General features: G+C 37.2%; 1 protein-coding gene across 4 annotated transcripts in view; it reads right to left on the reverse strand.

Annotated features, from left to right (window-relative positions):
- Positions 1 to 13,416, reverse strand: part of CUL2 (cullin 2) — a 97,646-nt gene that overhangs the window by 69,859 nt on the left and 14,371 nt on the right. For all 4 annotated transcript variants that reach the window (XM_035029563.1, XM_035029562.1, XM_035029564.1 and 1 more), the window contains exon 2: positions 6,105 to 6,245. In XM_035029563.1, coding sequence (XP_034885454.1) covers positions 6,105 to 6,223 — 119 coding nt within the window. In that variant the 5' untranslated portion in view covers positions 6,224 to 6,245. The remainder of the gene's footprint in view (positions 1 to 6,104; positions 6,246 to 13,416) is intronic.

Raw genomic sequence — 13,416 nt, forward strand, 5'->3', positions numbered from 1 at the left:
AGGACACACACCATCAACCATTTTCTAAGAAAGAAAATTCCCCACTTGGAAAGGAGGAGTAACACTGTTTTATTATTTTGGGGGTCTTGACACTGGGCTGCAAAATCCACCTTCCTTTCTTCTGTCTCTGCTCCCCCTCAACTCTTGCTGTCTAGTCTTTTTCTGTCTGGGCTCTCACCTCCCCCTACCTTAGGCCCTCATCCTGTGTGTCCTGGTCCTGCTGAGGGCCACTGCAGATGACTCTCATTAGAAACGAGAAAAAGGGGGGCAGCTCGCTGGCTCAGTCAGTGGAACACGAAACTCTTGATCTCAGGGTTGTGTGTTCAAGCCCCATGTTGGGTGTAGAAATTACTTAAAAATAAAATCTTTAAGACAAACAAACAGAAGAAAAAAAAAAAAAAACAAGGACAGAAAACCAAGCCATGGGAAAAGAAATACACATTGTATGTTTATGGGTTCTTATTATGAAGGTTTAGCTTATAGGAGATTTATATTGATGTGCTTTTAAGTTATGTATATTACATATAACAGGAAACAAATTTTTAAACAGTGCTGGTAAGTTAAAAAAAAAAAAAGCTTATCTTAAAAATTGAAAATGGTACAATGACCAAAAAAGTATTGACAATAAAAAATAAAGATCTTTATTGACATTTCTGAAGAAAAAGAATAAACATGCAACATGTAAGAGATGCAATATCTATGAAATCATCAACTAGCAAGCAAGGATATAAAATTACTGGTTAAAATGAAAAAACTTTAAAGTGTATAGCTACAGAATCACAATAATCAAATATTCGTCTGATTTAATTTGGAATAGAGTGAAAATGTTACTTATGCTTCAAGCAGAGAAAACTACAGATAAGACCTTTCCCAATCTGTACAATCTAAGAAAAAATGATGGGCTACTAAGTGCAGACACCAAGGTTAATAAGAAGTTCTCCTAAAATTTGTGAGGATCATCAGGGATGGAGATGACCTACTTCAGTATTTTTCAATGTAGTCAAAACTGGTCTATGTTTGAAAAGATGCCTGACAGACTATATATTAGAAATGAGGACAACGGTACGCCTGGTTTTAAAAACTGGTTTTCCTATCTGGGAGAAATATATTCATGTAGGCATTTTAGATTTCCCCTCAATCACTTTGGACTTACATAAAACCATTTAGAATCTAACTTGCCCTTAAGTAGGAGAGCTTCTATATTATACTGTAGGGTTTGGGAATTGTCTTAACAGCTACCAAAAGGCAGAAAACCACGAATAAAAGTAAACCAAAACAGCCAAAGAACTCCAACCCAGAAAAACACAACAGTAAATCTAGATCTATACCTAGCCTTACTGGAGAAAAGCACTTGATAGAAATCCTTAGTAAAGAGTAAATCCCAAACCACCCTAAGCTGTCATAAAGCTTTTGTTAGGAAGTATTATTACTTGTGTTAGAGAGAATTCCAAAAATGGCCTCCTAAGATTTTCCACCCTACTACCTGGGACTGCTACTTTACATGGCAAAAGGGACTCAGAGCACAAAGTCAGAATTATGATTACTAATCAGCTGACCCCAATAAAGAGAGTAGCCTGGACTTTTCAGGTGTGCCTAATCCAATCAAATGAGCCTCTTAAAAGCAGATCCCCATCTGCTTCTAGCCCTCTGTGGTTAATTGCAGAAGGGGAAGTCTGAGAGAGCACAGGAAGATTTGCCATGTCACTGCTGGCACTGAAGATGGAAGGGAGTCACATGCAAAAACTGAGGTGTAACAAGTCACTGAGAGCAGTTCACAGCCAAGAGACAACAAGAAAATGGAGATCTCAGAACTATAACTGCAACAAATTGAATTCTCCCAATTAACAGCAATGGGCTTTAAAGAGGCCCTGAGCTCTAGGTGAGAGTTAGCCAGCCAACTCCTTAATTTCAGCTTTGTGAGATCGTGAACAGAGAACCCAGTCACACCATGGACCTCTGATCCACAGAACTGTGAGATAATAAAAGGATGTTTCTCAAAGACACTAAATTTGTGGTAATTTGTTATGTATTAAAAAACTGATGTCTTTTATTTACATTACCTATCAACCAGAACGCCTTGCATTGTACCTGGATGCAGTACATTTATGAAGGATAAGTGTTAAGAAACCTGCTTATCAACACAATAAAAGAACTAGCTAAATATTAATGTTATTTATTTCATCTGTACAGTATGCTTAATGACATTTAATTGATAGTAGCTATTCACTCACCAAATATTTAGTGAATACCTACATGTGCCAGATGTTGGGAATACAGCAGTAAACAAAATGGCTAAGAATCCCCGCCCTTATGGAGTTTATATTTAGTAAAAAATGCTGTGGACAGGGTTCCATAAATTCTGTACTTACACATGTTAAACACTTCAAATTACAGACCAAGCTTCCTTAATGCCCACTTCAAGAGCATAAGGAGACTTGAGCATTTTACTTCAGCATTCTATCCTACAATATGAGTAAGTCATCTTATCCCATCACTAAACCACAACATCCTCAGCTGTAAAATGGGGCTAGTAATACATATTTTACAACATCACTGGTAACAAATTAATCACATACATGTATAAGTTGAAAGAAAAAATTATGACACAGAAATATATACACAGCATGATTCAATTTATATAAAGTTCCAAACACAGAAAGAACCAATAATTGTTAGGGCTGTATACATAAGCAGTTATACTATTTAAAAAAAAACAACAGGAAACAATAGGTGCAAAAGTCACAATAGTAGTTCCCTCCAAGATAAGGAGTGGGCTTGTGAACTGAGACGGTCATGTAGTGGGGGAGAGCTGGTGGATCCTGGCAGTGTTCTAGTTCTCAACCTGTGCAGCGATTATGCAGGGGTTTGCTTTCTAACTATCTGTTCAACCCCACATGTACATCTTATGAACTTTTCCACATATGTACCAGTTAACCCTTGAACAACGAAGGAGTGAGGGGTGCCAAACCCCCAGCAGAAGGAAATCCACATGTAACTTTTGACTTTCCCAAAACTGAACTACTAATAGCCTACTGTTTACCTTATCTGAAATATAAATAGTTGATTAACACCTATTTTGTATATGTATTAGATACTGTATTCTTACAATAAAGTAAGCTAGAGAAAAGACAATCTTATTAAAGTCGTCAGGAAGAAAAAATACATTTTCAGTACTGTATTTGTTTAGAAAAAAGGGGGGGAAGGGGTGCCTAGGTGGTTCAGTTGGTCAGGCACCTGGCTCTTCATTTCGGCTTAGGTAATGATCTCATGGGTCCTGGGATTGAGCCCCATATCAGGCTCCACACTCAGCAGGGAGTCTGCTTGAGATTCTCTCTCTATTCTCCCTCTGCCTCTCTCCTCCCCAGCTCTCTCTCTCTAAAATCTCTAAAATAAAATAAATCTTTCCCCAAAAAACCCACGTATAAGTGGATACATGTAGTTCAAACCTGTGTTCAGGGTCAACCACATTACACTTCACACACCCCAAAAAATGCTTTATAAAAGATCAATTACTATCACATATGTTGATACACAATTTGGAGGAGGCTTCTTTTCATTTTCAAAAGATTAAAGTTTTATAGTCTCTAAAATTTCTACCTAAGATACCTAAGGGTCAGAAGTCAACCTCGTATTTTTGGGCAAATTAACAGGAAAAAGGATTTTACTTCAGAACAATTAGTAACACAGTCCTTTATTTTCCAAAATAAAATTTAAAGTAAGAAATTCCATTCTTAATTTTGTTGTTTTCTCAGATATTCTTTATTTTAAAGAGAGAAGAAAATTCATGAACAGGTAACTGGACTATCTTAGATGAATCAAACAATAAACATTTTAGAAATAAGTGACCGAAGCGACACTTTCCAGGGAAGTCAGGTATTTCTATGACCAACTCCTTCTTTCTCTGTTCATATTTTAGTTGAAATAGCCTTAAAACTACCTATGTACTTGTCTAGTGAAACCTTATTAACACACAAGTAACTTTTACATTTTCCATTTTATTAAGATTCCTATGCAAAACAATCCATGATGTTCCATAAAAAAATTAGACTAATTCAAGCTCTTCAAAGGCAAAATCCATATCAATTATCCTCTAGATATACTGGCAAGTATAGAGAATTAGATGTTAGAAATCTCATATTCAAGTCTGTGCTCCTTCGGTTACTACCTGCATGATGTGAATATCAATTTCCTCCTTTGTTAAATAAAGACAATTATGTCTGCCCCACCAATCTCACAGGCTTGTTTGAGGTACCAAATAATATAAAAAATATAAAACACCCTTGCAAACTATGAAGGCTTCCAGAAACACCATCATTTTATTTATCTTTAGTGCCTAGAACATAGGTAGCCTAACACATTTCTTAGTAGTGACTACAAATGTAATGAATGAGATCGTTTGCTGTTGGTCTAAAAGAACCTCACCGTTCTTGCATCAACATTCAGCTTAATATAAAAACTGAATTAAGCATTCAGAACAAGTTGAGTCGGGCGCCTGGGTGGCTCAGTTGGTTAAGCGACTGCCTTCGGCTCAGGTCACGATCCTGGAGTCCTGGGATCGAGTCCCACATCGGGCTCCCTGCTCAGCAGGGAGTCTGCTTCTCCCCCTGACCCTCCCCACTCTCATGCTCTATCTCATTCTCTCTCTCAAATAACTAAATAAAATCTTAAAAAAAAAAAAAAAAAAGAACAAGTTGAGTCACTGTTAATAAAATCCAAGCTTTTCTAAAGAGCATATGCCCACGTAATGAGGGTAGCCATCCCTTAGACCCAGAAGACGGCTAGAGGGCAGCACAGAGTTGGAAAAAACTGAATCTTCACACACATTTTGGTTAATACCTTCACATATTAACTTCCCTTTCTGGAGAAAGAATCTCTGGTTCCTACAATATCCACCCAGTCCTCAAGGTCTCCTGCAAGGCCCTGGGGCACTACCTTGCCATTTGGACCCAGAGACACCCAGGCCTCAACCTTACCCCCTTTCTTTACCCTGAGACAGGACATGTGTGGTGTTTCCTGTGGTAAAAGACTGAGGCAGTTCAGAAGTCTGCCAGTGAACATGTTCCAATGTACCTACGTTTTCCCCATGCCCACCCAGCCTTGGTCCCTGGCAGACATTGGTAGAGTTGGTGAGACTGCCATCCATGGCTTTGCCCCAGGTATCTGTGGCCAAGGGTTTCTAGAGACCCCTTTAACCTCCCAAATTCTAAGAAGCTGAAGTATTTTAATATTTGGGATTTTTTTCTTGGTGCCAGAGTTTATATACAGAATGCCTGGGTGCACAGTGTTTTTTATATATAAGTAATATATACAGTATGTATATATTTAAAAAAAAAAAAAAAGGTTGCTGTCATGTAGGAATGCAGGACACCAGGATTCAGATTATTCTAGAGAAACCACTAATTTGTATTTTCATATAAAATTGCTAATTCACAAATACAGACAACCCAATTAAAAAACTTAAAAAGTTTTTAAAAAATTAAAAAGTATTCCTAGCTATCAAGTCATTAAACTTGCCATTCACTCTCTACCTGGAACATTCTTCCCCCAGATATGACTTGCTCCCTCGCTTTGGTCCAGTCTCTGTTCAAATATCACCATCTTCCTCAGAGAGGCCTTCCATGATCATCTCACCTAAGAGAGCTACTTATATACATATTCCAACCATTCTCCATGCCCTTACCCTGCTCTATCTTTCCCTACAGAGTCTATCACTACCTGCTAGTAGAAGCAGTGGCATTAGGTTTTTTTAAATACCTGCTTATTGTCTGTTTCCCTTAATAGAATGAAGGGAAAGTGGTTTTGTGTACAACTGTATTTCCAAAGCCTCGAATAGTACCTGACATATACATGAGTGCTCAATAAGTATTGTTAAATGAAAGGTTCTCAGATTGTTGACTGACACATACAGATGAACTTGGAAATGTAAACAATATATGTGAAAGTAGTCACACTGGCATTCTCTTTCATTTATATGAGCATAAACCTGTTCTCACTTTTCAACAAGTTTATCAATTTTAGGACATTTACCAATGTTCACTGATACAATTATCGATACAATATCACTATCAATACAAGAATATTTATCAATGCCACTAAAAGGATACGAGAAGCGATCGTTCCATGTTGCTCTTTCGACGTATTCCAACATGACAACAGCTTTGATTGTCGTTAAAAGTTTGTTCCATGTTTCATCAAAATCTACTACTCTTGGTTTCAAAGACATTGTGCAAGTTTAGTGTTGAAATCTGTTAATTAAAAACAATAGTAATGTTAGCATGAATTCTACAAACAAGTTACTTGTTTTTAAAGCATCACATAATTCAACAGCACAATAGACAAAAGGGGTGAGAACAGAACCTGGCACATAGTAAAAACACAATTAACACTGGCCACTATCTTTTCATGACTATCCAGACAAGGAATTACATAGAATATTTACATTCATTACAAACTCTAGGAAATGGAAAGCTTTTACTACAAGTTATTTATGATCAAGTGTGTTGTTTCAAGGATTCAGAAGGCTCAATGTGTTGAGGGGAAAAAAAAGCTGGGGCGCCATTAGCCAAAAAGCCAACTCCCATCATGAGAAATATGCAAGAGACACTCAATAAAAAGGTTTTGGCTCCAAATCCTTGTATGTACTCTTTAAACTGGGGAATGAGGGTAGTATGTGGGTGAATATGAGAAGACACAAGAAAGTAAAAGGGTTTATCTTCCCAGAGCCTTAGTTTAGGTAAAAGATTAGGGAGGAAATTTACATTTCTATCAAAACAAATGAAGGGTAAAGTAGAATGCAAAATCCCCGTGAACCTAAAAAGATAAAAAAATTTATAGATTTCGAAGACTATCAGGGTTGCAGCAGAGAGCTGAGGCTCCATCTTAGATTCTCACAGTATCCAATTCCACTCCACTAATGAAAGCATGGCTCTAGCATGAAACCTCTGGTTCCGGTGACCTTAACCAGCCTAGAAGTGAGCTAAAAGATTTCTTTTGCCTAGCAGACAAGCTATATTCTAGAAGTTAGCTGGTTTCTGAAACAAAAGGGTCCTAAGGGTAGAGAAACTTGGCTCAAGTGCTAGATTCCAAATGCTTCTCAATATCACATCAGAAAAACAGATTAAAAGAGAACTCTTAGGGCGCCTGGGTGGCTCAGTTGGTTAAGCGACTGCCTTCGGCTCAGGTCATGATCCTGGAGTCCCTGGATCGAGTCCCGCGTCGGGCTCCCTGCTCGGCAGGGAGTCTGCTTCTCCCTCTGACCCTAACCCCTCTCATGTGCTCTCTCTCTCTCTCATTCTCTCTCTCTCAAGTAAATAAATAAAATCTAAAAAAAAAAGAGAACTCTTAAAGTTAACTTTAACTGAAGAAGAACTGAACTTTTCTGACACATGTTTTAACATCCTCCCCAAAGTTTTCCGTAATTACTAGACAAGGCCTGCAGCTAGCCTGCAGACAAGGCCAAATAAGGAGGAAATCCTTTCTCTTGTCTCTCCTACTGTGTAGGAAATAGGGGGGTAGGAAAACAATGGGGAGAAGGGGAAGAAGCATAAAGAAAAAAAGGAGACACGGAGAGGAAAGTGGCTACACACCCCCAGCCCACCAACTGGATCTAAGCCCTTCTTACATTTCTGTCCTGAGAAGAAAAGAACTCAAGGAGTCCAAGGAAGAAACTTCAAGAAAGAGAAAGAAAAGGAATCAGAGAGAAGCCAGACAAAATCCAAGAGGATGTGCCACACTGAATCAACAACAGTCTTTCCTTAACATACCAGAGACTAACCACCAAGCTTTATTTAAATTTCCAGTACTAACTAGAATGGATGAGCAGTAATCTGAGAGTAAGAGTGAGTGAGTGTCAGCGTATGTGTCTGTGTGTCGTGTATGCACATTGTGAGTAGGGGTAGGGGAGAAACAGGAAGGGAGGGAGGACCTAAAGCTCTAGCTCTACAAAGGGAATTAACCTTAACTCCTTCTCACCCTTATTTACCACATCCTATCGAACTGTGTTCCTGAATATTTCCTAAATTCATCCATTCCTATAATATTTATATAGTACTTACTATGAGCCAAGCACTATTCTAAGTGCTTTATATAAACTAATTTAATTCTCAGAACTATCTGATTAGGTAGGTCCAACTATTCTCTCCATTTTCCAGATAAGAAAACTGAGTCATAGGGTGATTAAGAAACCTGCTTAAGGTCACAGCGCTATTTTAATGGTGGCCTCAGAAGGATTCAGACCTGTGCCGGATCCCATGCTCTTAACTGCTATATGCAACTATACTGCCTTACTAGCATCTTGGGTGAATCTTAAATACTTGCCAGGCACCATTCTAGCCTCTGAGGATACAGTGGTCAATAAATAAAATTTGTGACCTTCAAGGTTAGAATCTCAGAACAGGCAAAGACAAAGACAAAAATAACCTACCTACCAAAAAGTTGACCATGTCACTCTTGTACTTAAAGCCATTTGGTATTTTCCACTACAGATAGCACAAAGCTTAAGCTCACTGACAACCTGGCACACTAAGCTTCTATGATTTGACCTTATTAGTATAAGCATCTCTCCAGCTTCCTCTTCTCATGGGACTCCCTTCCTTGACATCATAATCCAGTAACTTCTCTCTGCTTAGAGGTCATTGAACTCAACAGGCTGTTACATACACCCAGCCTTTACTCTTTTTGGTTTCTTTACCTAAAATTCTTCTCTTTTTCTTCCTCCCTCTTTCTACCCATTCACCTAACTCTTAACTGATATTATAGCCTTGGTCTAGTATATCTGTCTTTAAAAAACTTTCCTGGGCCCAGTTAAACCAGGTGAGGTACCCTATTTTATGTAGTACATGAGAAAATGCTGTACTTACCACTGTGAGAGCATTAACTAACCTGAACTGTAATTATCTGAGTGTTTCTTGAAGATAAGGTCTATTTTGTTACTGTATACCAAAAGTTGTCAATGTTCCCTTCACAATAGTTTATTCCCCTTATAAAAATGGCATTATGCCCACTGCTTGTAAATTATTTTAATGGCTACATAGATTGCCTTTTACCTTTATTCAAGTTTTGACAGAATTAGAGTGACACTGACTTCTTTCCTGAGACCAACAGGTTTATGGTAGAGTGGGTACATATGCAGTGATAATCCATTTTTAGATGGATGGAAAATATGGAAGTTAAGGTGAGAAAAATACTAGCTTAGTGAAACATACTAGAAATTAATGAACCAATAGCTGAAAGTATGCTGAAATTGTCTCCTAAATTCTCTGCCTGCACAATAGAAAGCCCATATAACTAAAAATCTAAGTTCCTTCATCTTAATTAAATTGTTTACATGGTAATTTATTCATGAGGAATTTATATAAGAATGATACAGAACAAATAAAGAAACAGGACCATGATCACTGCACTATTCTTCTACATCACCCAAGCTGTCTGGTAATTCGTAAAAATAAATGAGTCTTCTTCATCCCTGTGCTTTACTAAAGACTATACCATGGTCCTATGCCTGACATCTTGCCAAGACCATTTCCATCCCCACTTAGATTATGTCCCACTGAGTATCTGCAAAGTTCTCACATTACCGCCTTAGCTTTTTTCTGGGTTCCACCCAGGCAATGTTAGGGGTTTTGTTTTGTTTTTAAAGATTTTATCTATTTGAGAGAGAGAAAGAAAACACAAGATGGTGAGCAGCAGGGAGAAAGAGGCAGGCTCCCTACTGAGCAAGGAGTCTGATGTGGGACTTGATCCCAGGACTCTGGGATCATGACCTGAGCCGAAGGCAGACGCTTAACAGACTGAGCCACCCAGGCACCCCAATGCTAGGGTTTTTAACACTTAGGCAGTACACAGGTACTATGCTTAAGGCCCGTGAGTGTTACGAACCCTAAAAACAAATCACAGGCTCTAAATACAAAAAAAAAAAAAATCATGTGTCATTACATTTCCAAATAACATTATGTCAACATTAATTATAGTATCTATAAAATTTTCACTACATTTGAAAACAATTTATAGACTAGATTTTCTCAGAGAACCATTTCTAAATATGTATGATTATCAACAGTAAATTAAATAATTACAAAAGTGATTTACATAAACATAGAGTTATCATATGACCCAGAAAATCCACTCCTACATATATACCCAAGAGAAAACATGGCCACACAAAAATCTGTACACAAATGTTCATAGCAACATTATTCAAAAAGGCCAAAAAGCAGATATTAACTCAAATGTCTATCAACAGATAAATAGATATATAAAATGCAGTCTATCCATACAATGGATTATTATTCCACAATGTAAGAGAATGAAGTACTATAGATGTTACAAAATGGATGAACCTCAAAAACATACTAAGTGAATGAAGTTGCTCAAAAAAAAAAAGTAGTCTGAATGCATTCTATGCTATACATATTATATATTCAAGCATTACTAACCTTCAACCTACAGGTCAGCAAAATCCAGCCTGTAGGAAACTAACTGGATAACCAGTTGGAAAGTCTTTATTTTAAATTTATCAAGAGCCACACTGGAAGCTGGAAGGTAATATAAAGCTATGCCTTCAAAATTCTCAGGGAAAATGGCTAACCACTTAGAATTCTCTATCAAGAGTGGTATCAATTTACTTCCCACACAGCGTTTTTTCACAGGAAAATAGAAGATATATTCTATCAGGAGGGAATGAAACAAACCAAGAAAGACTTGGGATCCCAGAAACAGAGGGATCTAACAAAGGAGGAACGGGAATTTCTCAGAATAGCAACTATACAGAGTTTAAAAACAACCTGTCCAGAGAGACACATAAGAATAAAGGGCTCCAGGAGAGCTATCCCCAAGAAAAGGGGAAAGAGGAACTAATAGATTGTCTCAGGTGTCAACAAACTTTTCTTGTAAAGGAATCAATAAATACTTTAGGCTTTGAGAGCCATTTAGTCTCTGTTACAACTAACTCAATTCTGCATTGCAGCACAAAAGCAGCCACAGACAAGCAGCAAATGAATGAGCATGGTTGTGTTCCAATAAAACTTTACTTACAAAAAACAGGGAGAGGGAAGGATTTGGCCCCTGGGCCATATTTTGCCTCCATCCCTTCCTTCCACACCCCTGCCCACTTTGCATAACATGTTTGGACACTGCAAGGAGTTAGCGGCTCTGGTGGAGAATAAGGGGATAATTTAGGTAGATCACATTAAAAACTAAGCAAAAGATTAAGCAAGTATTTCCTAGTTATGACACAAAAAGCCTGAATCATAAAAGAAAAAACTGATAAAAAACTGGACTTCATCAATATTAACAACTTCTGCTCTTGGAATAATGCTGGCAAGAAAATGATAAATATACAGCAAAGATAGTGGATTATTGCTTATAAAAGTAGTTAGTTATAAAGGTTAAAAAACAAAAGTAGTAAAAATAACTATAACTGTAATAATTAGTTAAGCAATACACAAAATAAAAGGATGTAAAACATGACTTCAAAAACATAAAATGTGGGGGAGAGTAAAAATGAAGATAGAGCTTTAGAATGCACTCAACCTTAAGTTGTTATCAATTTAAACAGTTACAAATATAAGTTGTTATATGTAAGCCTCATGGTAACCATAAAGCAAAACAAAAGATACACAAAAGATAAAGATACACAAAGATAAAGAAAAAGGAATTTAAGCACACCAGTAAATAAAGTCATCAAACCACAAAGGGAGAGAGCAAGGAAAGGAACAAAGAGGAACTACAAAACAGCCAGAATACAATTAACAAAAAAATGGCAGCAAGTGCATATCTATCAATTACTTTAAATGTAAATGGACACAACTCTACAACCAAAAGACAAAGAGTGACAAAATGGATTTAAAAACAAGACTCATCTATATGCTGCCTATAAGAGACTCACTTCAGATGTAAGGATACACACAAAGGTGAAGGGATGGAGGATACTCCTTGTAAATGGAAACAAAAAGAAAGCTGGGATAGTTATATTAGACAAAATCAATAAGGAAACATCAACCTTAAACATGTTAGACCAGATAGACTTAATAGATATATATAGAACATTTCATCCAAAAGCAACAGAATACATTCTTCTCAAGTGCACATGGAACATTCTCCAGGAGAGATCATATATTAGGCCAAAAAATAAATCTTAATTAATTTAAGAAGACTGAAATCCTATCAAGCATTATCTCTGACCACAATGGCATAAAACTAGAAATCAATAACAAGAAGAAAACTGGAAAATTCACAAATACATGGAGATTTAACAACATGCTACTGAACAACCAAAAAGTCAAAGAAGAAATCAAAAGAGAAATAAAAAAAGACTGAAAGGGGTGGAAAATGAAAAATACAACATACCAAAATCTGTGGGATGCAGCAAAAGCAATTCTAAGATGGAAATCTGTAGCAATAAATGCCTACAAGAGACAAGAAAAATCTCAAATACTAGCTTCACACCTCAAGCAACTGGGGAAAAAAGAGCAAAGGAAGCCCAAAGTTAGCAGAAGGAAGGAAATAGCAAAGATCAGAATGGAAATAAGTGAAATAAAGACTAAAAAGATAATAGAAAAGATCAATGAAACTAAGAGCTGGTTCTTGGAAAAAATAAACTAAATTGACAAACCTTTAGCTAGACTCACCAAGAAGAAAAAGAGAACTCAAATAAAATCAGAAATGAAAGAGAAGACATTACAACTGATACAATGGAAATATAAAGTATCGCTAAGAAATGACTATGGACAAATAATATGCAAACAAATTAGACAATGTATAAAAAAACGGGTAAATTCCTAGAAACATACAACTTACCAAAACTGAATTATGAAGAAATAGAAAATCTAACCAGACTGATTACTAGTAAGGAGGTTGCATCAGTAATCAAAAACCTCCCAGCAAACAAATGTCCAGGATCAAATAGCTTCACTAGTAAATTCTACTAACCATTCAAATAATTAATACCAATTGTTCTCAAACTCTTTCAAAAATACAGAAGAGGAAGGAACCCTTCCAAACTCGTTTTACATGGCCAGTATTACCCTGATACCAAAATGAGACAAGGATGCCACAAGAACAGAAAATTATAGGCTGATATCCGTCATGAACATAAATGCAAAAATCCTCAACAAAATATTAACAAACCAAATTCAACAATACATGAAAAGGATTATATACCAAGATCAAGTGGGATTTATTCAACATCCTGAACTCAATCAATGTGATAGACCACATTAACAAAATCAAGGACAGGGACGCCTGGGTGGCTCAGTTGGTTCAGCGTCTGCCTTCAGCTCAGGTCCTGATCCCAGGGTCCTGGGATCAAGTCCCACATCAGGCTCCCTGCTCAGCAGGGAGTCTGCTTCTCCCTCTGCCCCTCCCCCCCATGCTCACTCTCTTGCCCTCTCTCGCGCTCTCTTTCTCTCTCGGAAAAAT

This window comes from Mirounga leonina, unplaced genomic scaffold (assembly GCF_011800145.1).
Source record: "Mirounga leonina isolate KUSES-001 unplaced genomic scaffold, KU_Mleo_1.0 Mir_260, whole genome shotgun sequence".
NCBI classification, from domain to species: Eukaryota; Metazoa; Chordata; class Mammalia; order Carnivora; family Phocidae; genus Mirounga; species Mirounga leonina.